The sequence below is a fragment of the Bacillus rossius genome, chromosome 5, assembly GCF_032445375.1.
Source record: "Bacillus rossius redtenbacheri isolate Brsri chromosome 5, Brsri_v3, whole genome shotgun sequence".
In the NCBI taxonomy this organism is placed as follows: Eukaryota; Metazoa; Arthropoda; class Insecta; order Phasmatodea; family Bacillidae; genus Bacillus; species Bacillus rossius.
Genome location: NC_086333.1, coordinates 84,645,180 through 84,670,303, shown reverse-complemented (window position 1 = coordinate 84,670,303; position 25,124 = coordinate 84,645,180). Strand labels below are relative to the sequence as shown.

The 25,124-nt window shown below is 41.8% G+C and overlaps 1 protein-coding gene across 5 annotated transcripts; it reads right to left on the bottom strand.

The window, feature by feature from the left end:
* Positions 1 to 25,100, bottom strand: LOC134532182 (dynamin-like 120 kDa protein, mitochondrial). Of its 5 annotated transcripts, none has more exons than XM_063368582.1 (20): positions 24,929 to 25,100; positions 23,490 to 23,769; positions 22,952 to 23,087; positions 21,872 to 21,994; positions 19,798 to 19,839; positions 18,812 to 18,898; positions 14,702 to 14,865; positions 14,045 to 14,208; positions 13,826 to 13,964; positions 13,082 to 13,207; positions 11,434 to 11,664; positions 9,659 to 9,804; positions 8,647 to 8,808; positions 5,674 to 6,076; positions 5,039 to 5,158; positions 4,814 to 4,951; positions 4,135 to 4,335; positions 3,249 to 3,342; positions 1,526 to 1,636; positions 1 to 313 (listed from the first exon to the last, which is right to left on the bottom strand). In XM_063368582.1, exons 1-20 carry the CDS (start codon positions 24,955 to 24,957, stop codon positions 249 to 251), a joined length of 2,961 nt encoding a protein of 986 aa, XP_063224652.1. In that variant the 5' UTR covers positions 24,958 to 25,100; the 3' UTR covers positions 1 to 248. The 5 variants fall into 5 exon arrangements, with proteins under 5 accessions (XP_063224652.1, XP_063224653.1, XP_063224655.1 ...); XM_063368583.1 differs by having other exon boundaries at positions 4,814 to 4,948; positions 24,929 to 25,094; XM_063368585.1 differs by lacking the exon at positions 18,812 to 18,898 and having other exon boundaries at positions 24,929 to 25,094.
* Positions 25,101 to 25,124: the final 24 nt, after the last annotated feature.

Below are 25,124 nucleotides of genomic sequence, written 5' to 3'. Positions count from 1 at the left end.
TTTTCAAACATCAAAATCAATTTATTTACATGTTTGTTTTCTACATAAAAAAGTCAAAACTATTTCACATGACTTGAACCAGTAATAATCTGTTGTCGAATGAAACAATCACAAGCAGCGACAAAATTAAAAAAAAAATTATTCCAACACAAACACATGCTGTGTTTACAATCAATGCCACAGTTGATCACAGTGTGTAATGTGACACGGCGAGCGTGCGTGGCACGGCGTGACTGGGGCCGTGCGTGTCACTTCTCCTTGTTCAGCGCCTGGATGAACTCCTCCAGCTTCTCCTGTATCTGGCGCACGCGCTCTGCAACACATGGGCGCGCTCTTGGAACACTGACTGGTCTAGCTATCCCCAGGAACTTGATTAAACTTCATCAGTTTACTCCTCCACCGCCTGCTAGCCAAACAACTAGCCCCAACGTTGTCTCTGCGCTGTGCTCGCTAGCGAGAAGTGAAGTCTATTGGGAGTTTTGAATATATATACTGTATAGAAGTCGCCAGCCCAGGTTAAAATTTCTAATACGGTTTTGAGGTAGTTGGTTAATTCACCGCCGCAATCGCCACCATCTCTAGGGCATCGACTTGTGGTGGTCCCTATCGGACAAGTGTCGAACTCTTCAAACACCCCTTCCCCCTCCTGTTGAACGTCTTCGAGCTGCAGTGAATGATTGGTGGGGGGTGGGGGGAATGACAGCGGGCGACAGTGCTGCACTCTAACGTGTAAATAACAACTAAGACGATACAGGGCGTTACGGCAACGCACTGCAGCGGTGAAGTTCCCGAGCTGCTCATCATACGCTTCTGAAAAACGTAGAGTAAATCCTATCCACTCGCGACTTCTATACAGTGTGTGTATGTATATATATATATATATATATATGTATATGTGTGTGTATATATATATATATATTCAAAGGTTGGGAGTGAGTTCCCGCCAGTAAGTGGTGCAGTGTTTGAACCATGGCTCCGCGGACTGTTTGATCACCAGCACAGCTCAACCGACCAACAATCGAGAAACAACTCGAGAGCACAGTGCTGCCAGTTTAAGGGGTCCGCCTCATCACGGGTGTATTTGTGTTGGCGAGGCAGCATGAGAAGTGCCACGATCACGAGGCTTGAACAGGAACGCAGCCCTCTCGTGCATGTGCCGACTGGGGGAAATGAGAGGTAACCATACCATTGTACGATGGAGGAACGCAAGGCCCTCGAATGCTTCAAGAATCTGTACAGGATGTCTCATGCATGAAATTTATTCTGAAAACACGTGTTTCATGTCTTCTGTAAAAATGCATCTTACCCATTTTCACTTGAACCGGCGACGGGATTAATGGCCAAAACAAGAACGAAGGTACGGTCTAACACCCTTCCTGGGATTCACATAGAATCATAGTACATGAGTCTCAAAGGACTCACGCTAGTTCACAGTTGCTTGTAAGGAAACAAAGAGGGTTCCATGATAACAGGTGATAACTCATACTGCAGCACATAGAGCAAGAAGCAGAAGCACGGCACTCACTGAGCTCCTCGGCCAGCGTGACGCGGCGGCCGGTCAGCAGCTGCTCCTTGCGCTCCGCGTCCTGGCTGTAGTCGTCCAGCACCTCCTTGATCTCCTTCTCCAGCCTCCGCGCTGCAACACGCGCTCCGTCACACGCCCTTCACACTGATTGTTCTCTTGTTAGCGACGCTTCAATCTCAAAACCCCAAATGAAATATGCTAATACCTAATAGAGTCAAATCTCATTATACAAACCTGAAGGAACCATAATTTTAGCACTTGTAACAACGAGGTTTGTATTCACCAAACTATTCGGAAATCATTTGATTACCCTCTAATTCTTATAATTATAACCATAAAGAACATTATATATACTGTATATTATATATAAACTGTGGTAGCCAACCACTGCGGAACTTAAATTCCAAAATCCCTAACCTTAAAACAAAGTAATGCGCCTTCTTCTTCTTCTTCTTCTTCTTCTTCATTTCATCATCATTATTGGTCCAGAAATTGGCAAATTTTCAGCTGGTAATTATACATGATTTGGATCTCACATACTTTTTTATAGTTTATAATCCACAAGAACTTGCAAAAGCCAATTCAATCATTTCAAGATTTTTTTTTTAATTGTAACAAGAATGATTGCAGGATGTCAAATCTCTAGCGTTAAATTTTTTACTCTCCATTGTCAACTTCTTTAATAATTTTAGTTTTAAATTTGCAATATAATATTATTACATTTATGTTTTGCAGTCATTTTACAACACAAAAACACACACTCAACATTCAAGTTACGGCACAAGTCCGAACAAAAGAAAATATCCGAACTTATTACTATAAATCATCTAAACTTCTTCATACGTGCACTTCCAACAACTAATTAAAATACGGTATAGAATAGAGAACTTTCCTTTTAGTTTCAGTTTACAAAATGGCATCTTTTCTAATTTAGTTATTAACATTGCCACTAGAGTTACACTTTTCATCTTGTTTTTCAACCATTTTGCACAGTAGGATAAATGCATACATCTTTGGAGAAATGTTTGTTTACTTGAGGGTTATGAAAACATAATTACTTATTTTTATAACTTAGGTAGTGAAATTTGTAGTAATCGTTTACTTACACACGTAAACAGTAACTTTGAGGGATCAAAACCACTTCATATTTCCTATTAAACGTATTTCGTATTAAATGTTGTGAATAACATAGGAGAGCATACTTAATTTTCTGGGACTGTGAAAATACTTTGCGTAAACGGGAATTTCGTACTCAGCAGATTTGTATTAATGAGGATTGACTGTAAAGTATAGCCACACACTTGACTCCCACCGAATGGTCTAGAGCAGCGGTTCCTAAAAGGTGTTCTGCAGAACACTGGGGTTCCTTGAGTCGGGACACGCGTTGTAAAAAGCAGGCAGCCGATGCCGGCACTGTTATCGATACCGCACGCACAGGTAGTCTGTTGTATTTACATGGCTATATACATACACACAAGTAAAATTAATGATCTCCTAAGCATATATTCCTTACCAAAATATGCTACAAACTATTCGAACATTACAACATGCAAACAAATATAAATACCAGGGGTCTTTAACAATAAGAAAAAATTTAATAAATTTGGTTTCAGTGTTCACAATTACTGTGGAATAACTTTCTCTGCAGGAGTTGGGGTTCCGCCAAAAGGAAGTCGATCACAGGGTTCCCTGGCCTAGAGAGAGTGGTAGAGCGATGGCGTACCTTCTCTGTTCATGATCTGCTGACGGAGAGCGTTGGAGGTGACCTTGAGCATCTGCTGTATCCGCCAGAACAGCACCACGTCCGCGCACTCGATCTGCGCACACGGCACGGCGTCCGTCGGCGAGGCACAGGAGCACTCGGGGGGATCCAGAGGAGTGTGTTCAGGACAACAATAGACAACAGCTGGAACCTTTCATGAAAAATTGATCAATGATAAGAGATAAGTAAATCTAGCTACAGTTATAAATGCTAAAAACTTTGTTAAATGCTATATAATGATAATTTTCAACATTAATTAAAGTCCCAGAAATTTGAAGTTAGTTTACAAAGAGCAAGAATTTATATTAACTTTTTCTCAAGACTATGCATTGGTTACAAATATTAGTTTTATGTGATCGTCAGATTTACAGTTTTAATCAAATTTAAAAAGCAAATTATTTTCAAGTACAAATATTGTATGGTAAGAATGAGAAATGAAATACCACTAAAAAAAAAAAGTTCACCTAATGCAACAAATATTTAAAGAAACGACAAGGTAAATACGTTATGTTGTTTGGTCTGGGAAATTGAACAAATAATACTGTGCAGTATGACAGAAATGTCCAAAAATATAAAACAATCATTTTATTAATCGAACAACTATTGGGTTTATATTTTAATTTACAAAATAATTATAGAAGTGAAGCATAGATGTGGAATGTAACCCGCTATAAAACAGGGAACACTAAAACGAACTCTTGGGTGACTACAAATGTCGGGAGCGCAGTGATGCTACTGGAAGGAGACCATGCAGATGCAGTATGTGCAACTACAAACACGAGTAAGTATCACGAAGTGTCGAGACGCGTCCCCGACCGTCGCGACTGCCGTGCGACACGGCGCTCACCTCCGTCTCGTGGCCCTGGTGGTACATGTAGTAGGCCTTGCGGCAGTCGTAGGCGCGCAGCAAGCTCTGCTGCAGGAAGTGGCGTCGATACAGCAGGTGCCACGTCTCCCGAATGAACTCGTTGTCCACATCCACCTCCGCGCGCTGCAGGTTCTTGCGCATCGTGGTCAGCTCATCGTGCGACAGCGACGAGGTGTGCTTCTGCAAACACGAGCCACTACGGCCTCACTGTCTCCGATCGGGACATCTTACGTTGGGAAAGTTATTATAAAAATTGAAAAACATCAAACCTATCAAAATGGGCAAACACAAACATGAAATTAGTATTCCCACCGACACATAGCATGTCATTGGCCAGTCAAGAGAGCAAGTGTTGTTAAAATAAAACTGTACCTGATAACAAAAAGCAAAGTGGCATATGTACCTCTCATCAGATCGTAATAGCAAAGATGAACATCAATTTATGTCAAAAACCTCATAAATTAAAATTTAAAAAAAAACTACTTTGTATATTTACACCAGTACTATTATACAAAAATAATAAAATTAAAACTATAACCGGTTATTACTTGTTTTGACACAATAACTTAGCTTTTAAATAGCCTGAATGAAAATATGAATGAAATACGTAGTTATTTCCGGTGTGGGCGACGTGATCGAGGCAGGGAGACGGACTCACCGTGTTGTAAACCAGCAGCTTGTCGATCTCGGCACGGACGGCGCAGCGCTTGTGCTGCTCCGGGGTGCGGTAGCTCCAGCGCAGCCAGCGCTCCTGCAGCCCGGGCCCCATCATCTCGCGCAGCACGGCCTCCGTCTGCTGCGGACAGCCACAGAGCCGGCTGTGCCCCTCACGTCCCACCTGGCCAACACTCCCTCGCACACTGTGCCCTCCGAGACAACCCACCTGCAGCTTGTCCTTGACGCTGGTCTCCAGGAACTTGACCGCGGCGTCCCAGTGCTGCTTCTCGGCGATGGAGCGGTCCTCCAGCGTGTTCAGCTGGATCACTCGCAGCATCTCCGGAGCCTGCGGCACGGAGACCACTCACCACACACGCCACGGGAGACACAGACATCCTGTTGTCGACAGTGGTGACGAGACAAGAGCACTAATGGAATGAACAGGTGGAAGGAACGGGAGCACCAGAGAAAGCCTGCTAACTCACTGGAACATCCACCACATTCCTCACTTGTGAAGGAGGACACAATAAAGTGTGTTCAAAATGTTTTTAATCATTCCAGTAATTAACTTAATAAAGATTTAAACCCATATCCAATCACAATATTAATTTATCATTATGTAATTAATGTTACATTAGAAGATAAAAATGTAAGCTCTTTAAGAATGTTTAAGCAAAAAGACTAAATGCAGAATTATTTTTAACACTTCTGTTACTTTTACACAGATTTTGTTTAATTCTTTAAAGGAAATATAACCAATTTTTGGCCGATAAACTAACTGTTAAATTTTTATTGATGATATGGATTATTTATGATACTTGTATAAATCTAATTGAACAGCCACATCTCCAGGTGTCGCACCTTGTCCTCCCAGGCGTGGCGGCGCATGGCCTCGTCGACCACCGCCGCCTTCAGGGCGTCGAAGATGGGGTCGTGGTCGCGGGACTGCCGCGCGCTCTCCAGGAAGGACAGGAAGCGCTGCCTCAGTGCCTCCCAGCCGCACTCCACCGAGCGCTGGGGCAGCTGCTGCTCCGCCCACTGCCGCAGCCGGATGTCCACCGTGGTGTTGAAGGTGCCGGCGCTGCCCGTGTGCGCGGCGGGCAGGTAGATGTGCTCGAACACGTACGCCGACACCTTGTCCCACAGCTTGCTCATGAGCAGCTCCTCCCAGTCGCGCGGGGACACCTGGCTCATGTTGATCACCTCGTCCAGGATCTCGCCCCGCGCCTTCTCGAACAGCTCGTCGCGGTCCAGCTCGCGCAGCCTGCAACCGCGCACTCCCACTGGGCCCGCGGCGAGCATACTGTCCACGCTACATCTCGCTGTTCCGCCTCTCACTCGCGTCTACCATTCATTCTCTTATCCATTCATTCTGGAGGCCACTCCAAGATTAATCTTATCACTTTTTCAAGAGTAAAGTTTATCAAGTCCCTTCATGAATCCCATTACATTATTTAAAATATAGCTACAGTGTCAATTTTTAAGACTGAAAGTAACCTCAGCTGTCCACAAGGAAATTACGCAAGGAACACAGAAATTAATGAATGTTTAATAATAAGTAGTGAAACTGTCTGCCAAAGATTTAGAACTTAAAACCTTAATCCTTATCTAAAATTAAAAAAAAACAAAAACAATAATACTTTGAGCATTCCTCTGCAGTGGTTACGCTGAAGTATTCAGGAAGTCAGTACGTACAGTGAAGTACAAGTTATTTGGCTGCTATTAACATTGGGATCACACGAATAACTAGGGTTTGAATACATATTTAAATATGAGCTCATTTTATCACTAATTTTGTGAATACAGCATTAAAACAAATGAGATTTTGTGAAATTTAGCAGTTTGCAAAAATTTTCTGAATCAATATGGAGTGAAATGTGATCTAGGTAATATCGCAAATAAAAACTAAGGTTTAAGGTTGGTTAGTTTTGCTACACAAAAACGTTTTTTTAAATTTAAATATTCAACAAACATTTTACGTATAATTTTTGAGGCAGACTTAACCCAACCCTCTTTTTACATAATAATTATTAGTACAATTTCCCAGAAGCTACTTCATTACATATTTTCCTTTTTTATTTCCATACATATTAGATACTCAATGTGAAATATTTTTTTTAGCGGGATTCCAATTCTTATTCTAACCATTCAAATTCTATATCCACATAGAATGGGAAGTATAGTATATTCACATAGAATGGGAAGTATAGTATATTCACATAGAATGGGAAGTATAGTATATTCATATAGAATGGGAAGTATAGTATATTCATATAGAATGGGAAGTATAGTATATTCATATAGAATGGGAAGTATAGTATATTCACATAGGATGGGAAGTATAGTATATCCACATAGAATGGAAGTATAGTATATTCATATAGAATGGGAAGTATAGTATATTCATATAGAATGGGAAGTATAGTATATTCATATAGAATGGGAAGTATAGTATATTCATATATAATGGGAAGTATAGTATATTCATATAGAATGGGAAGTATAGCATATTCATATAGAATGGGAAGTATAGTATATTCATATAGGATGGGAAGTATAGTATATTCATATAGGATGGGAAGTATAGCATATTCATATAGGATGGGAAGTATAGTATATTCATATAGGATGGGAAGTATAGTATATTCATATAGAATGGGAAGTATAGTATATTCATATAGAATGGGAAGTATAGTATATTCATATAGAATGGGAAGTATAGTATATTCATATAGAATGGGAAGTATAGTATATTCATATAGAATGGGAAGTATAGTATATTCATATAGAATGGGAAGTATAGTATATTCATATAGAATGGGAAGTATAGTATATTCATATAGAATGGGAAGTATAGTATATTCATATAGAATGGGAAGTATAGTATATTCATATAGAATTGGAAGTATAGTATATTCACATAGGATGGGAAGTATAGTATATCCAAATAGAATGGGAAGTATAGTATATTCATATAGAATGGGAAGTATAGTATATTCATATAGAATGGGAAGTATAGTATATTCATATAGAATGGGAAGTATAGTATATCCACATAGAATGGGAAGTATAGTATATTCATATAGAATGGGAAGTATAGTATATTCACATAGGATGGGAAGTATAGTATATCCACATAGAATGGGAAGTATAGTATATTCATATAGAATGGGAAGTATAGTATATTCATATATAATGGGAAGTATAGTATATTCATATAGAATTGGAAGTATAGTATATTCACATAGAATGGGAAGTATAGTATATTCATATAGAATGGGAAGTATAGTATATCCACATAGAATGGGAATTATAGTATATTCATATAGAATGGGAAGTATAGTATATTCATATATATAATGGGAAGTATAGTATATTCATATAGAATTGGAAGTATAGTATATTGACATAGAATGGGAAGTATAGTATATCCACATAGAATGGGAAGTATAGTATATTCATATAGAATGGGAAGTATAGTATATTCATATAGAATGGGAAGTATAGTATATTCATATATAATGGGAAGTATAGTATATTCATATATAATTGGAAGTATAGTATATTCACATAGAATGGGAAGTATAGTATATCCACATAGAATGGGAAGTATAGTATATCCACATATAATGGGAAGTATAGTATATTCATATAGGATGGGAAGTATAGTATATCCACATAGAATGGGAAGTATAGTATATTCATATAGAATGGGAAGTATAGTATACCCACATAGAATGGGAAGTATAGTATATTCATATAGAATGGGAAGTATAGTATATCCACATAGAATTGGAAGTATAGAACTGTGGACACGCACGCCGGAGGCCTGACCTGGGGAAGGTGTTCTTCCACTCCGTCTCCAGGTTGAAGCGCGTGGCCTTGAAGGCGTCCGCCTGCTGCTCCACCGTCTCCCGCACCATCTTCCAGAAGCACTCGGACACCGCCAGGCTCAGGTTGCGGGTTGTCACTTGTCCCGACATGATCATGCCGTCCCTGCGACAACCCCCGCCCTTCCACGCATCGACACTCAACACCGTAGTCACTGTCAGCGCATAGGTGGTACCTGTTTACTGATGTGAGTTGTACCTGGTATTACTGGGGATACAGAACATTATAAAACAACCCAAACACTCGAGAACTACACAGCTGCATCTCAGCACCTGCTCCCTACCCAGGAGACCTCGGTGCACGTGGTCTGGAGATAGGCCTCCTAGTTTCCTCGCGGTGCTCCTATGATAGCTCCTGGACTCCATCACATCTATGTCACGTGCAAGGATGACAGCATGGCCCTGGTAAATTTAATTAAATGGTAAAATTTTTGTTCCATGCATTTTTTTGCGATAACTTGAAATCAGAATTACAATTTTGGGCAGACACAGCTGAGCATTCCTCCACTCCAGGGGCAACACATTAGCTTCAGGAACACCTGAACTTTAAAATAATTACTCAAACATGTGAATCTATGATAAAAAGTTAACAGATTGTACTCAAATACAGTAGAAACCTGGTATAACATATCCAAAGGGAGAGAGAAAAAAAGATTTCATGCAGGAAAATGTTATCAGCAGCAAATAAATTTTCAAGACCTCTAGCATGTTTAATTTTTTACAAATAAGCCATAATGAGTTTGGAATTAAAGTATGTTTTAACAAATCCCCCCTTGAATAAATTTACTGTGATGGTACCAATCAGCAGCTCACTAACATAGTTTGATGACAATCAATGTGTAAAACTATTGGTGTTAAAAAAGGAAAAGTTAAAACAGGGTTCATCTGTAATTCTCTTCAACTAGAATGTAAACTATTTCTCCTGCACTGAAGCTATGCTACAACGGGGCACTGACTTGAACAGCTTGGAGCTGCGGAAGAACTTCTCCTCGTACTCCTGGATGGTCTGGATGGAGTCTTCCTTCCGGCCGCGGCCCGTCACAACCGCGAAGTAGCCCAGTGCCTTCATGGGGAACAGCTTGCCCGACAGGATCTTCTTTATCTGCGTCCACACACATCCCAACATGTTTCCTTCAAGCAGTTTTCCTGCATGCTGCAGTCGCAGTGAAAGTAAACAATTTAATAAAATAATAATTGTGTCACATGGAAAAAAAAAGCCAGATAAGTAATTACTTTAAATAAACAACCACACATATTAAGCAAATAAAATAATTCTTATTGAAAAAAAAAAAAAAATGGTAAAATTTTTGTTCTATGCATTTCTTTGCAATCAGTTCCTTAAAATCAGAATTAAAATTTTTGCCTCCATTGAAGTTGACGTCGCCCCAAGTGCTCCTCCCAGTCGCTTCGACCGTTATTGCACATTGCCACCTCGTTGCCCCGATGGCACCACCAGTGCGCGTGTGGGGAGGGAGGGGAGTGTGGGCAGAGATAATCTTGCGAGCCGGGTTATCGTGTAGCGCCAGTATCGCGCGGATCGCCGGAGACGATAGATCGCAGGAGTGGCGAGTGTTGATGTGGGCTGTGGAGTCGCGAGATGCACTCGAGGCGCGTGCTCGCGGATGGACACCTCGGCCGACGCGGGTCGCAACCACGGCGAGGAAACTTTTCAGGTTCGTCATCTCGGGGACAGTGACCCACCTGCGCTAGGCTTGATCCCCTGATCCCCCAGGCCACGAGGCTCGAACCCCCTCCACCACCCATCGGAGCAGCCGGGACTTCAACCACCACCGACGGGATCAGCCCCAGCGACGTCAAAGTTTACGGAAAATATTGACCAATTTGCTGACACTGTAACAGTCCGTCATCTTAAGACATTACGTATTTAATGCCAATGGCAAAGCTTTCCATGCAGGCAATACTTTACTTTCAGGTAATCCAGTAATTTGTATTTTAGGCATTGGCATAGTGAGTAAAATTAAAAATAACAAATGATGACCAATTATTCTGAGTTTAAATTAATGAATTTAATGAATTCAAGAAATCTTCTGGGTGCATGGCAGCCATCATCACGCAGACAGGCCACCACAATCCAGGCACCACCGTGCCAAGTGTGTGCACAGCCGTGCGACATCCAGCCCCACCTTAATCTCTCCCTCCCCTTCCCTCCTCAGACCCCTTAAAGCTGGACTTCCTGCAAGTTGGCTTAATGCTGCCTACAATCCATCATACACACATTTTCCAACCAATTTGCCTATGGTGATGTGTCGGTTCTGCTTTTCCCCTGTTCTCGGTTCGGTTCTGTTCTTAAAAACTGGTTCTCAATTCTAGTCACACCAAAAAAAATATAAAGTAAGTGATAATAGATGGCATGACCAGTCACAAACAAGTCACCTAGCATGGTAGCCAGAAGTCTCGTTAGCTAGAGAACTCCGTGCCTAGTCCTGTGGCACAGCAATATCTGGTAACACACATCAACAACTATTTTTTCCTTGGAACAATATTTAATTTAGGCACAAACATCACAAACCTCTTGAGAAAAAGTAAATATCCGTTCACAAGAGATTAAGTAAATTATCTAAAAATACATACAAAAACTAATATGGGAGTAGTAACACACCGAAGGAATGTAACCCCCGGGCTAACAGAGGTCTGTTCAAAGAGCACATGGTCGAGTTAGGTATGAAGCATCTACAGTAAAGGAGGAGGATGCGAGGACGCGGGAACGCACCCTGTCGGGATTGGCCAGGCTCTCCTCGGCCAGGTCCACCTTGGTGAGCACGAAGATGGTGCGCCGGCCGTGCGGGTCCATCTGCGCGACCAGGTCCGTGACGTTGCTGCGCTCCGCGTCCACGGAGCCGTCCTGGATGCACAGGATGATGGCGTTGGGGTTGGACATGTGCTGCTGGGTCATCTGGCGGATGGCTTCCCGCGTGTCCTCCGCCATGTCCACCGTCACCGTCTGCGCACACGCACGCCGCCCTCCTCCGTCCGTGCCAGCTCTGCCGGACACGCTGGACCCGGCACCAACAACCTCCGCATGGGCCGTGTTTGCGACGGTTGTGTGGTTCTGGTTTTTATTGGTCGGTTCAGTTTTACATCAAGAAATTATGTTCCCGTTTATGTTCTCACGCAGGAAAAAAAATCCAAGTGCTACACTAAGTATACATGAATGAGGTTCGCTGGGTCATTATAGGCTATTAAAAACAAAACAAAAACACAAAAAAAGATGAGTAAAGTCTTTGCATAGCCTAAAAATTTATTATTTTTAAGTTACACTAAAATTTTGAAATAGGTAGGCATAATGGATGCTGGCACCAAAATCCTAACGGGGAAGATACATTCTTATTTTCTGGTTCATCACTTTTAGCACTCATTTATATATATTTCTTAAAATTGAAATGTAATTTGTTGTGCAAAGTATACAGTTTTATGGACCTTGTTTCAAAATGCAATATTTTTCACATTCATGCTTTGTTTATATTGTATTTGGGCAGAAATCATAACATTCAACGGGCAACAAACAGTAATCTCGCTATATGAAAGGATTTCAAGATGCCATATTGTGCCATAACAATAACGGTTTGGTTATTAATTGAAATTTTGTCTTTGTTTAAGCAAAGAGCACACAGAAAAATTATTTTGTAGCAGTCAGTTCCTATGTAAACTTCAGGAATTAAATTAAAAAATATATTTCCTTAAAAAAGACAAAAATTAACCAAACAAACTGAAAGCCTAAAAATTCTAGGAAATAATATGGCGCCTTTGGTTTCTACCTCTCCCCAAATTCATTGTGACAGATAAACTATACTCTATGACATACATTTTTCATGCATTATTACATCGCAAGAATTAGGTGACATTAAAAGAATGTGTTGGTTTACCTTTCCTGTTTCTCACAGGATAAACATTTTTTTAACATCACAGATTGTGAAATATGAAGTAACAGAAACATACAAAGGGTACTAAGAACAGAAATAACACTTTGAAATTCGGTTTTGGGTCTGGTATTTCATAGGATTGGAAACAGAACACTTCAAAATTCTGTTTCAGGTCGTGTGTTTCAAAGGAACGGAGAAATTGGGGAACAGCAAAGGCGCAATCATGGTTTCCAGTCAGCAATGTATCTACTCCAGTGGTGAGCACTCATCTGGCGTTGTCAAACACTTCAACTCTAGATAAGTTTGGAAGTTTCAATTGTTCGCAAATTGTTGTATAGGATAGGACAACATTATTATTCATTGAGTAGTAATGTATTTATTCAAATTAATATTTATTTTGACCTGTGTTTGACGTCTCTGCCACAGAGGTGAGGGAGGCTGGGGTGAGATGTTCCCCGGCCCACAGCGAGGTTGCGCGAGGTTGCGCGAGGTACTCACGCTGATGATGCCCGGGAGGTCCACCAGAACCATCCTCTGCAGACCGGGGCCCTTCACCGACATGGAGATGACGTCGCTGCTGACAGTCTTGCCACTACGCACGCTGTTCTTCATCCGCAGCTCCACCTGCGCCCACGCACGCCTCCCTACCTCACCCGCCCCCCTGCGCGGCGCCGACAATCCACCCAGTGCTACACTCCGTGGTCCAGCCAATCCTGCACCCAGCACGTCTGGCCTGGCCGCCTGGCCACGACTCAATTACGTCTCACCCAATTAAAATAATAACTTATCAATATTAAATAATATCCAGGAGCTGCCAGTAGCACAAAAATATGGTCCGCTATTCTGTAAGTTTGTTTTAACTTAATTTTCAGGTTTTCGAAACTTTCCAGAAAACAGAAACTCAGGTGAAAATACAAACTACTCATTTACGCAGCAAGGAACATTTATTCTTTCTATTAAAAACCTTCTACGAACTTTAGCCGTTTGAAAAAACATTTTTTAATAATAGTTGTTTGTTTTAACTTATTCGTGTTACCTTTGGTTCATTCCACCTCTTTATAAAGAGTTTTTATCTAAATTTTTCCCCCTAAATTCAGTTCCTTGAGTTTTAATGTACGGAAGTTTTACTAAAATAACTTAGTGATTACTGTTATGTTTGATAGTGAAAAAGAAAAGACTGAAGAGAAGTGGTGAAACGAGACCGGGGGAGTAGCGGGAGGCGGGAGGCAGTGCAGAGCTCACCTCCCGGCGGAGCTCGGCCAGGTCCGCCTCCTTGGCCAGGTCGAACTCCCGCGAGCTGTCGCGGAACTGGGCCACGTGGTAGGGCCCCTCGCTGAGCGTCACCTTGACCGGTGCGCGCGTCATCATCTCCCCCGCGCCCCTGCACACACGCACGGCTCCGCTCGAGTCCCTGATGTGCGGGACGTCCCGGCGGTCCAGCGGGGCGGGCCGGCACGGTACCTGGGGAAGATCCTGGCGCGGGCGATCATCTCCAGCACGGAGGTCTTGCCCGAGCTCTGGTCGCCCACCACCACCACGCGCGGCAGCTGGTCCTGCACGCTGTAGGCGCGGTCGTAGCCGCTCAGCTCGTCCAGCACCTCCGAGTACATGTCGATCAGCGACTTCTGCACGACCCACACCACACCGTCCCGCCCTGCTCGCATCCCTGCACCAGTTGCACTGCAAACTATTCTGCACTAGGGATGGGGCGAATCACATATTGTCCCCACATCAGAAACCATACTCAAATCCTTATCTAGCTACTAATGAAGAACTATGTAAAGTGTCATAATCATAACTGGCTAAGATGATGATCATTATTTTGCACATGCTGAAAACCCTTAAAAAATTTTTTTCCATTGGAGGTTGCAGATAGTGGATGTAAATCCATGAAGGGTTCCCAGGGTCACAGCACGTCGGAGCCACGGATGAGGGACCAGCGACCTGGCCAGATCAGCAAACGCGAATATAGTCTTGATGAAAATACTAACGTAAACACAGTACAATAGTATTAAAAAAAAGGTGTAGTAAGCTCCTCTTTACAAAGGAAAACAGAGCATTGAGCTTTGAAAAATGATCTCGGGGAATGTGAAATGTGACTGCAGTGTATGAACTGACCTTGGCAGCCTTGGCGGGGCGCCGGGCGTCTCGCAGCAGCAGCTGCTTGCGCAGGTCCTTGTTCTCCCGCTCCAGCCGCTCCAGCTCTCGCTGGTACTGCAACTGCACCCGCATGGCGTCCTCCTGCACCTGTTCCAGGCGAGCCTGCTGCTCCCGGTCCCTGCCTGCGACACACGCGCACACGCGCTGCAGCCCGCCTCCTGTCTGTTCCCGAGGGTGGCACGGCTCACGTCAGCGGAGGGCCGCCAGCCGGCGGTCTGGTCTCTCGCGTTCCTAACACAAGTTTAACAGGCGGCCAGAATTTTTATTTTTGTATTTTTGTGGTTGTGATTTTTTGTAAGTAATTTTAGGATATATTTTTAATGTTATGTTTTCTACTTATTTTTATAGGGTGAAGCCCTGTTACAAAGTGTGTGTTGCAAAACAATTCCAAGGCCATGCGTATTTTCCCCTGTAAGAGTGATTTTGCATTTTATTTTAATGCTGTCGCCTATCCGTACTCCCCAATTTGCTCTGCTAAGATATTTTTTTAAATATCAATTGCTTCTAGGTATAATTTTGGTGGCACCTTTTTAGAGGGGAGAGCTACTCGTTTAATTTAATGTGGCATTTAAAAAATTATGTTCGTGGGTGCAATGCTTTTGCTTAACTGATCTCCCCGCAGGGTGCTGGAGTTATCTTCACTGGCCCAGAGTAAGGGGCAAGGATAGTGGTAACACTTCGAAAATTCACATATTTTCATAAATAACTTTGAGCATGTGTTCTGTTAATACTAACAATTGTGTTTGTTCTGTAATCCCAGTAGTACCAAATAGTGGAGAGGAACTCATATTCTTACCCCCAACTAGTCATAATTTAATCGAAGAAAGGATTTAATTTCTGACTTGATTTAAGTTTTGTTTCTCTGTTAATCACTTTGCTGTTATTAACATAAATAATTTGATTAAATTCTTTTATTCACAAATATATTAAGATTAGCGTGTTCATCTTTGTTGATTTCTCTTAAGAAATATACACACCACAGTAACCAATTAAACACTACAGTAGAAAGGTTATATTTTTATATAATTTTGTGAGACTACAAAAATATATCTTCAAAGTGTCAATCATTTGTAATCACCTTGTCTCTGGAATTGTTCAGGTTAGGTAGTTATTTATCACATTAAAAGTTATTGATACAAATACCTTTACCTCTTATCAGATTGCAAAATTTATAGTTAAATTTATTCATATTGGTCATCTGATTCGTAGTAGATTAGTCATAGTTCTTTAGTCAAATAAATCAATATTGAGTTTTTGACTTCCTAAAGTCAACACATTAAAGATTATTTCTGGCATTCAGCGTGGGGTATGTAATGTCCTATAGTTACTTCTGGATTCAGATTTGTGGGGTGGATCCAGGGATATATTCGAGGTAATCTTAGAGACTCAAATTTGAGATTCAGATTTGAGAAAATTGTGATTTGACTGATCACTAGTGAAAACATTATGACAAGGTGAACAGAACAGTAAGTTTTGGGGACCAAACAGGGGGCACAAGGACGAGGCTCCAGGGCGCCTGGCAGGACAAGCGTCCCTTCACAGCAGATGAAGTATTGAAGGCAGCCTAACAGCTCTCTCAACCCAAAACTATAGCAAAGGCAAGTGAAACATAACCTATTTATAAATGTGACAATACAAATTTTTTATTTTAAAAACTGGGAAAACTTTACAACAGCTTAATACTATTACATAAGGTTAGGGATGAAGAAAAAAAAGTATTATTAGACTGGGAAAAGTTATAAATCCAAAGGGTTTTTACAGGGTCCTAATTTGGCATTAAAACAGTTATGTGCATGGCTGCAAATATTAATTTAAGTACTTTGTAAAAACATTCCTAACAAAGTTGTGAATCAAAAAAGTACTTATTCTACCCTTAGTTGGGAATAAAGAATAATTTTACCTTTAATTGTGATTCATAAACCATTACCTATTATAATCAGCCAAGTTGACAGCAAAAAGAAACTTAAGGTAAACTTAATTATTTAAATTGCCATCGGAGCCAATGGGAGAGTTCGACAAGGTGAGTCTCTGATTGAGGGCCATGCACAGCTCTCCGTGCATGCGACACATCAACTCTGCAGTGCATGCGACACATCAACTCTGCAGTGCATGCGACACATCAACTCTGCAGTGCATGCGACACATCAACTCTGCAGTGCATGCGACACATCAACTCTGCAGTGCATGCGACACATCAACTCTGCAGTGCATGCGACACATCAACTCTGCAGTGCATGCGACACATCAACTCTGCAGTGCATGCGACACATCAACTCTGCAGTGCATGCGACACATCAACTCTGCAGTGCATGCGACACATCAACTCTGCAGTGCATGCGACACATCAACTCTGCAGTGCATGCGACACATCAACTCAGCAGTGCATGCGACACATCAACTCTGCAGTGCATGCGACACATCAACTCCGCAGTGCATGCGACACATCAACTCTGCAGTGCATGCGACACATCAACTCAGCAGTGCATGCGACACATCAACTCTGCAGTGCATGCGACACATCAACTCAGCAGTGCATGCGACACATCAACTCTGCAGTGCATGCGACACATCAACTCAGCAGTGCATGCGACACATCAACTCTGCAGTGCATGCGACACATCAACTCTGCAGTGCATGCGACACATCAACTCTGCAGTGCATGCGACACATCAACTCTGCAGTGCATGCGACACATCAACTCTGCAGTGCATGCGACACATCAACTCAGCAGTGCATGCGACACATCAACTCTGCAGTGCATGCGACACATCAACTCTGCAGTGCATGCGACACATCAACTCAGCAGTGCATGCGACACATCAACTCTGCAGTGCATGCGACACATCAACTCAGCAGTGCATGCGACACATCAACTCTGCAGTGCATGCGACACATCAACAACAGGCAAAATATTTATTTTTTAACATCCAAAATAAAAGTAGGCATTGCTATAGTTTTTATGGAAATGTTTGGAATGTGGTGTTACAAACAGGGTACAGAGTTGAGCGTGTAAAATGAATCATTACTATAAAACCTTGCAACTCAAAATTGTTTTATATTTAAACATAATTTCATTGTAAAACATTGTCAGATGCAGAAACAGAACAGCAATTGATAACTGAAAATAATTTATTTCATACAAAATACAAAATTTTACAATATTTTAATGCAAAGTTATCTTCAACATATTACTTTAATCAAAACAATTGTCAACAATTCTTTTTTAGTTCTATTAGAGTTCATAAAGCAGGAGTAATTTCTAATTTAGGAAAAAAATCCATAGACACCTCAAGAAATTGAGCAAGAAAAGTGATTTGAATAAGTACCTACAACATAGGTAAGAGAAATGTTAACAAGCCTTAGATCACTAACTGGCACTAATAAAAGAAGAAGAAAATAAAATAATAAATTTCCTGAAGCATTAAATCTAGCACTGTGCAGTACATGCAAAAAATGTAAAATAAGCTCATGCACGACAAGATATGAATGTGGATATCAAAGTAAACGGCATTAAAGCAAACAGCATATCTGATTGGTAATAGTCTAATTTGGTACAGGAACTAGAAAAAAATAAAGAAAAATGATTTATTAATGCTTTCATTAATACAATTGTCCTGTGCTCCGAAATATCAGGAAACTGTATTTTAAAAATGAGACAATATCTACAGAAAAAACTGTGATCAGCAAAATCAAAGGGACAATCTCAAAAATTGTATTTACCACCTGAAGAGACAATCCGCAAAGCTCTAAGGAAAATAAGATACAATACCAACTTCTAGAGTTACGTTCATGTCAAACATCTTGGCAGGTGGAAAGTCCAAGACTGCAGAAGGCTTTAAAAAAACCTTAAGTCAGTATTTTTGAACTCTTTATAGAGCTGAACCCTCATTAATGTCAGCTACAATGGTCCGCCCCATTTTGAAAACCAAAGACTGTATAACTGCCAAGATAAGCCATCAAGACCAGGGGTGGGGGAGAAGGTTGGTGATCACACAGCCAACTGCAACTAGGTTAGTGAAGCGACTGCGACGACGACCCGGGCTAAGAGTGACGCAACGAGTGACTCACCAGCTCCTTTCCCGTCTTCGCCCGGCTTTTCCGCCCCTACCGGCCTCGCGTAGGCCACCGCGTTCAAGCGCACGCCCATTGGCTGCTCTAGAATGACCACAGTCACACACTTCAGTCCGACACAAGCCCACTTCACGTCGTGGCAGAGGGCACAAGCGAGCACAGATGGAACCCCACGGTGCAACTAAACATGCACGTTAGGAAATCTCATGCACAGCTACAAAAAATTACACAAGTATGCCTTCAATGGAATCAATCACTAGAAAAAAAAATGCAAAAGAAAAAAATGTTTATATCAACGTAAATGTTCACGTAAACAAATCAATGGAAAATTACTGAGCAATTAATATGAATGATAAGTGATCAAAAACAAAGGTTACGAGATATTAAATATACTTTATTTATAAGATGAAATTTTTGTGACCCAATAATTTAAGTTCTTTTATATAAACTACTATGAAAGAAGGAAAGGAACTGGTGTTTTAAAACTGAGCGTGAACCATATCACTGCAAGGGTTATTTTCATTAAGAAGCTTTACAAGTACACATTAGAATAGCACAAATTAACTGTTGAAATAACGAAGCAGAAGTAATTATTAAAACACTACAAATATTAATGACAAATTGGAATGACAAACTAATGCTGAACAAAAGCCATTTCCCACTGTTAGCAAGATACAAGTCAATTTTAAACAGAGTCAGCATAAATGCAGATTAAAAGTAACATGCCTAGGTTCACAGCAACAAAAATCATTCTGATTAAGTTAGGATTCTTATACCACTGGGTTGCTTAAAAAGCGGACGACTAACAAACTGTGGAAAATAAAAATAATGAGTTTGCATTCCTCGCTGACCAATCAAAACACAGGCTAATACGATCATTCAACACACAGTTCACAAGCAGTTAACGTACAAGTGTGCGTGAAGTGAGAATCGAGATGCGAGCAGGTTTATTCACAAGGAGAAAGTGAGGCAGCCATACACACCTGTGTAGAGGTTGTCTAGCATTGTGGACAAGCTCTGCAGACCTGCAGCGGCAGAGAACAACGCATCAGTGGCAACACTGTCTATCCCTCCAACCTCCAAGCACCACTTGCAGTCACAACTATCTGACATTTCAAATACATTGTTTACAAACACACACACATACACACATGTGCCTTCAACATGTACACAGAAGCAGTTTATTTTGGTATGAATAATAAAAAAAAGGACCACCCAAATATTCACACACGTGAAGCAAACACCGACATGTTGAACCAAGGAGTGAGGCACAAGCCAGTCTCTGATGGACGTCTTCACAGTGCAATGAATTTCTGTTTGTTGCAGTCTTGCATGTAGGCTTTCATCGGACATCTTTGTAGTACGAGATCCCACCGTATGATTACTACGTCCATCTGATTTAATCAAAATACAATTTTTATAGAGAATTATTAATAGAGAAATATGGTTCTGCTGAGTAGCCTAAGAAAATATGGCCGCAAGTATTTTAATTATTTTTTTAAAACCATGCCATTCATTTGTTTCAAAAATATTCTATAATTCATTTCAAAGAGAAGTATGTAAAGAACTAAAACCGTTTTGGATGCCGCTGATTACAAGAGTCTGCATCCAAGTGAGAAGCGGCATCCAAAACGGTTTTAGGCATAAATTCATTAAATTTACATGTTCCCAACTGTTTCTGGCCTCCCCGCCTTTTGCTTAGCAGGGAACTATTTTAAAATTGCGTTGGCTTACTCCTCCATTACTACATAAGCTTATGTTTTGCTTACCTCTATCTGAATCTGCATTAGTATTTGAACGAGTCAGTACCTTCATTCGACGGTACCACGGAAACCATTTATGTTAGGAGACTGCAGTTTGAGTAATGACGTTGCTATGTAGATTCTCGTAATCATTTGCAGTCTCCTTAGTTAAATTCTTTTCAATTGCCACATTCTAGATTACGTTTATTTTCTAATGTTCTAATGTTCTAGCAGTGAGTGGTGCCTGACTGTGGTGATAGAGATGGTGCTAGCAGCGAGTGGTCCCTGACTGTGGTGATAGAGATGATGCTAGCAGTGAGTGGTGCCTGACTGTGGTGATAGAGATCATGCTAGCAGCGAGTGGTCCCTGACTGTGGTGATAGAGATGGTGCTAGCAGCGAGTGGTCCCTGACTGTGGTGATAGAGATGGTGCTAGCAGAGAGTGGTCCCTGACTGTGGTGATAGAGATGGTGCTAGCAGAGAGTGGTCCCTGACTGTGGTGATAGAGATGGTGCTAGCAGCGAGTGGTGCCTGACTGTGTTGATAGAGATCATGGTAGCAGCGAGTGGGACCGGCCTCAGATACACAGAGGTGTTTAACTGCTTGAGTACACTCGCTCGAAGATAGGTTTGTGTGCACAAAAACTTTATGACAGGATAGATGTCTGTTAAAAGAAAGGCTTGAAGATCAGGTACAAATATCTTATTACATAGGAAGATGTTAAGATGTTATGAAGATGATTTCGTCTTCATAGGTAGTGCCAACTGATAGCATTAGTAATTCTAAAAGCACCCACCAAAATACAGTCCCCAGAGCACATAGGTACATTGATCAAAACAAAGGTTTTGCTACATCTGATAATCACTAAACAGATTTGCTAAATTTATAGAAAACCTTGCTTTCTCAACAGACATGCATAATCAATTAATTATTAATTATTACTATGGTAGTAATCTGACAATCATAACAGCATAATATTTGTATCAAGCTTGTCATATATCACCGCTGATAGTTTGGGTTACGTAATTATTTGTGTAATAAACACATACCTAATTATGATTTTTTTAATGAGACAGCACATTCAAAACCATACACTATACTCTGCATGGTACACTTCAAAGTTATTTCTTAATTATCAGTTATTACATTTTCCTTATAAAATGAATATCATAAAGGAACCTTCACATGATAAGCATTCCCTTTCTGGGTCATCCCTTTCTTTAATGATACTACAACAGAGATTCACCATGTTTGTAAATTATGGCAAAGAAACAATTTCAACCGGAGGCACTGCCGGGTAGCGTAGGGAACTCACCGTTGGTGACGGTGGAGTCGAGCTCGTTAGTCTCCGCCGCCTGAATGGCATCGTCCAGCCGCCGGTCGAACCAGTCCCGGAAGCTCTGGTACTTGTCCGCCCCGAGAGCCTTCAACCTGGGGTCTGCAACAGCAGTGCGCTACAGCTGCCGCTACACAGTCTACACTGAGCCAGGAAGCTCTGGTACTTCTCCTTAGTTCACGTGTGGCCAGGTGGTGAATCACCACCGACCCTGAATACTGGGAACTCGAAGGGATAATAGATTTAGTCATGCTCAAAGTTGCACAAAATGGTTCAAAAAATAAACACGAAATTATTTTTAATATTGGTGCGTTGTTATTAAAAATAAATTGAAAGAAATGTCAATGACAGTTATAGTAAAATTTTATTGGTTTGTTTAAAATAAAATAGCAGGTAGGCATAATACATACCATATTTACTGGCAGATGAGTATGGATCGAATCCTCAATTTTGGGCAAAAAAATCATTTTCATGGTAAGGGTCGCGCCATCAATCTGTCTCCAGTAGAATACAAGTGAAGTCTTTATGTTCCGTGTCTCAGCTCATTGCTATGTAAGAAACACTGTATCCTTCCCCCCACTATCTAACAAAAAATACAAAGGAGAAATGTTTCCCTTCCCCCTTTCCCCATAAATTATTTTTTTTAAACAATCGCCTTCCCTAAGAGAGAAAAGGGAAGCTAAATGGCAAATAGGAGAGAAGCTAACAAATTGCATCAAATTTACCTCTTGTTTTATACAAAGTGATCAAAATTCAAAGATGACTGTAACAGTGTAGTTAAATGATTTGGAAATGAAATTTTACATGTCTACATAGAAATTTTTACAGTGTTTTTTTTCTTCTTCTTCTTCTTCAGTAAGTTAAGAAAATTAAGACCAAAATTAGAATGAGGTGGACCAACTTTCGTCCATGCATTCTGGTAGCACTGGCACATAAATTGCCATTAGCAATGTGAAAATCTTGAGATGCAAACATGATGCAAATATTGATACTCCAATGTAAAGCTATGTAATACTGAACGAGACGTGGGGAGACCAGGGTCGTCAACTGCGGGCTCACCCAGCTGCATGCTGTCCTTGATGCGCTCCTTGGCGGCCATGAGGGAGCTGCGGAGGGAGTCCAGCCGCTCCACGTCGGGGAAGAACTCCTCCAGCCACGACACGTCTGGCATCGCCTCCTTCCACCTCTCGTACGTCTGCACCAACAACCCTCCGGCCGTCTGGCACTACTGTGTAGCCAACAACCCCCCAGCAACCCTAGCTAAGTGTATTACTACTATGTAGTCTAACTTCGTCAAAAATTATTTATGTCATCCATCACGGTTTCAGAAATATTAATGCTCTTTTTAACTGCAATCTCCCAGTTGTTTGGCAAACACAAAAGAAACTGTGCAAAAAGTGGTGAACTACATTTTTTCTACTGATTTTTTTTTATGATTTTGGAAACACCGAACTGATTTTCAAACACAAATTGTTATTATTTTTTTACTGCAACTTGTTGTAAAATGACACTCTCTCCCAGGCGAGCTGATCGTTCCTAAACAAGGGCTGATATCACACGAACAGTGGTCAGCCGAGGAGAGACAGCGCGCACTCACCCTCTGGAGGGTGACGCCCCCTCCCAGCGCGCCGCCCAGCACCAGGTAGCGTATCTTGAGCACTCCGCGGAGCAGGCGCGCCACCAGCATGGCCACCCCGCGCCGGGGCGCTGCCCCCAGGGGCGTGAGGGGGCGGAGGTCCTGCAGCAGCAGGCGAGGCCGGGCGCCCGACCAGTGGGCCAGCGGGCGGGCGGCGGGCAGCGGGGCTCGTCTCTGCCGGGAGCCCACCCAGGCGGGGCACGCCGCATATCGGCCGTGTCCCAGCACGACCACCACGCACCTGCACCAGCCCCCGCCACACTTTCACTTCTCAACCGCACGACAAGGCAAAACTTTCTTGCGAAATTTGAATTTGTAAACTATACTTATCAATTGCAATACAACAGCTGTGTTTTACTGATGAAATGCTTGATCGCTGTAAGTGTTTGTTGTTATAAAAATAAAGGCGAGATACAAAATTAATTGCTAGATTTTTGCATTTTCGTAACTGTAATTTAATATTTAAAGGTTGACTACCCTTAGCCTGGTTCTGCAGAAGAAGTCAGCAAGCATAGGCTAGTTCAACATGCCAAAATATTTTTCGATGACAGCAACTTCCAATGAACGGAAACTGGTTTATCTATACTAGTCTTACGCATGGGATAAAGGCTAGGATCAAAACACTTCCTACCACATTTTCAAACAGACAAAACAATACAAAGAATATCACAAAATGCTGCAAGGATTAAACAAATAAATATTGCATATGTCAAAAACTGGACAAAAAGTCAGCTTCCAATCATTATAAACAGATGACAGATACAGTGGTGACATGGAGCAGTGACAGCATGTGATGATGGGGAAAGAGGAGTACCCTGAGAAAGCCCATCGGTGCACAGCAGTACGTGCCGTATTTCTCACTTGAAAAGGATCTGGGTTTGGTCCCAGCAAGCATCAAACCAGGATACCCTTGGTGTGATGTGAGAGATTATATCAATCAGAAGCCCATCTGCAGCGTACTTGGCCAAGGACGGTAACATGAATATGTAAAAACGTTGTGGTGTCACCTCCATTCAAGATCTTAACAGCCGCACCCCTATAGCCTCTGGTGCATTCCGCAACCTCCCAGACCTCAACAAGAGAGGCACACCCCTGTGGAGCCTCTTGCCAGCCGTGCCCCACCAGTCTGCTGTTCTCGCAGCTGGTCTGTGGTCTCCCCTCTAACCTTCTCTCCAGTCACGCATCTCACGGCCCTATGCAGCTGCTCACGGCCCGGCAATGTCCCCTCCCGGAACCCATCAGCTCCCCCGGTGCCCACCATTACCACACATCACTTTCTCGCCCCAACACAACAGGGGTGAAAGGCAACACAGGATAAAATTAAATAAGTTTAAAGGCAAGCTTAGATAATCGTTAGCGTGCTTGAGTCCCAGTAGTGCATTGCAGATATACTATCTTACCCAAATTTACCACGCACAACTTGTGCCATTGCTTATAACTTTTGCTGCAACTCAACAACCAGCACAGCAGCAGAGGACATTTTTTCTAAATAATACTTCAAAAACTATCCATGACGTATTTTCTCCCAAGTTTGTCGGCTGCTTCAGTTCCAATTGAAGGCATCCATGTTTTATTTTATAGATGTTACCATCTTAC

What these genes read in the sequence shown, in the direction of transcription:
- LOC134532182 (XM_063368582.1), bottom strand. Translation starts at nt 24,957, where the DNA reads ATGGCACAAGTTGTGCGTGGTAAATTTGG. An exon ending in GCCCCGCCAAGGCTGCCAAG is followed by an intron (nt 14,209 to 14,701) that starts GTCAGTTCATAC and finishes TGGGTCGTGCAG; the next exon opens with AAGTCGCTGATCGACATGTA. An exon ending in CACGCTGGCCGAGGAGCTCA is followed by an intron (nt 314 to 1,525) that starts GTGAGTGCCGTG and finishes CATGTGTTGCAG; the next exon opens with AGCGCGTGCGCCAGATACAG.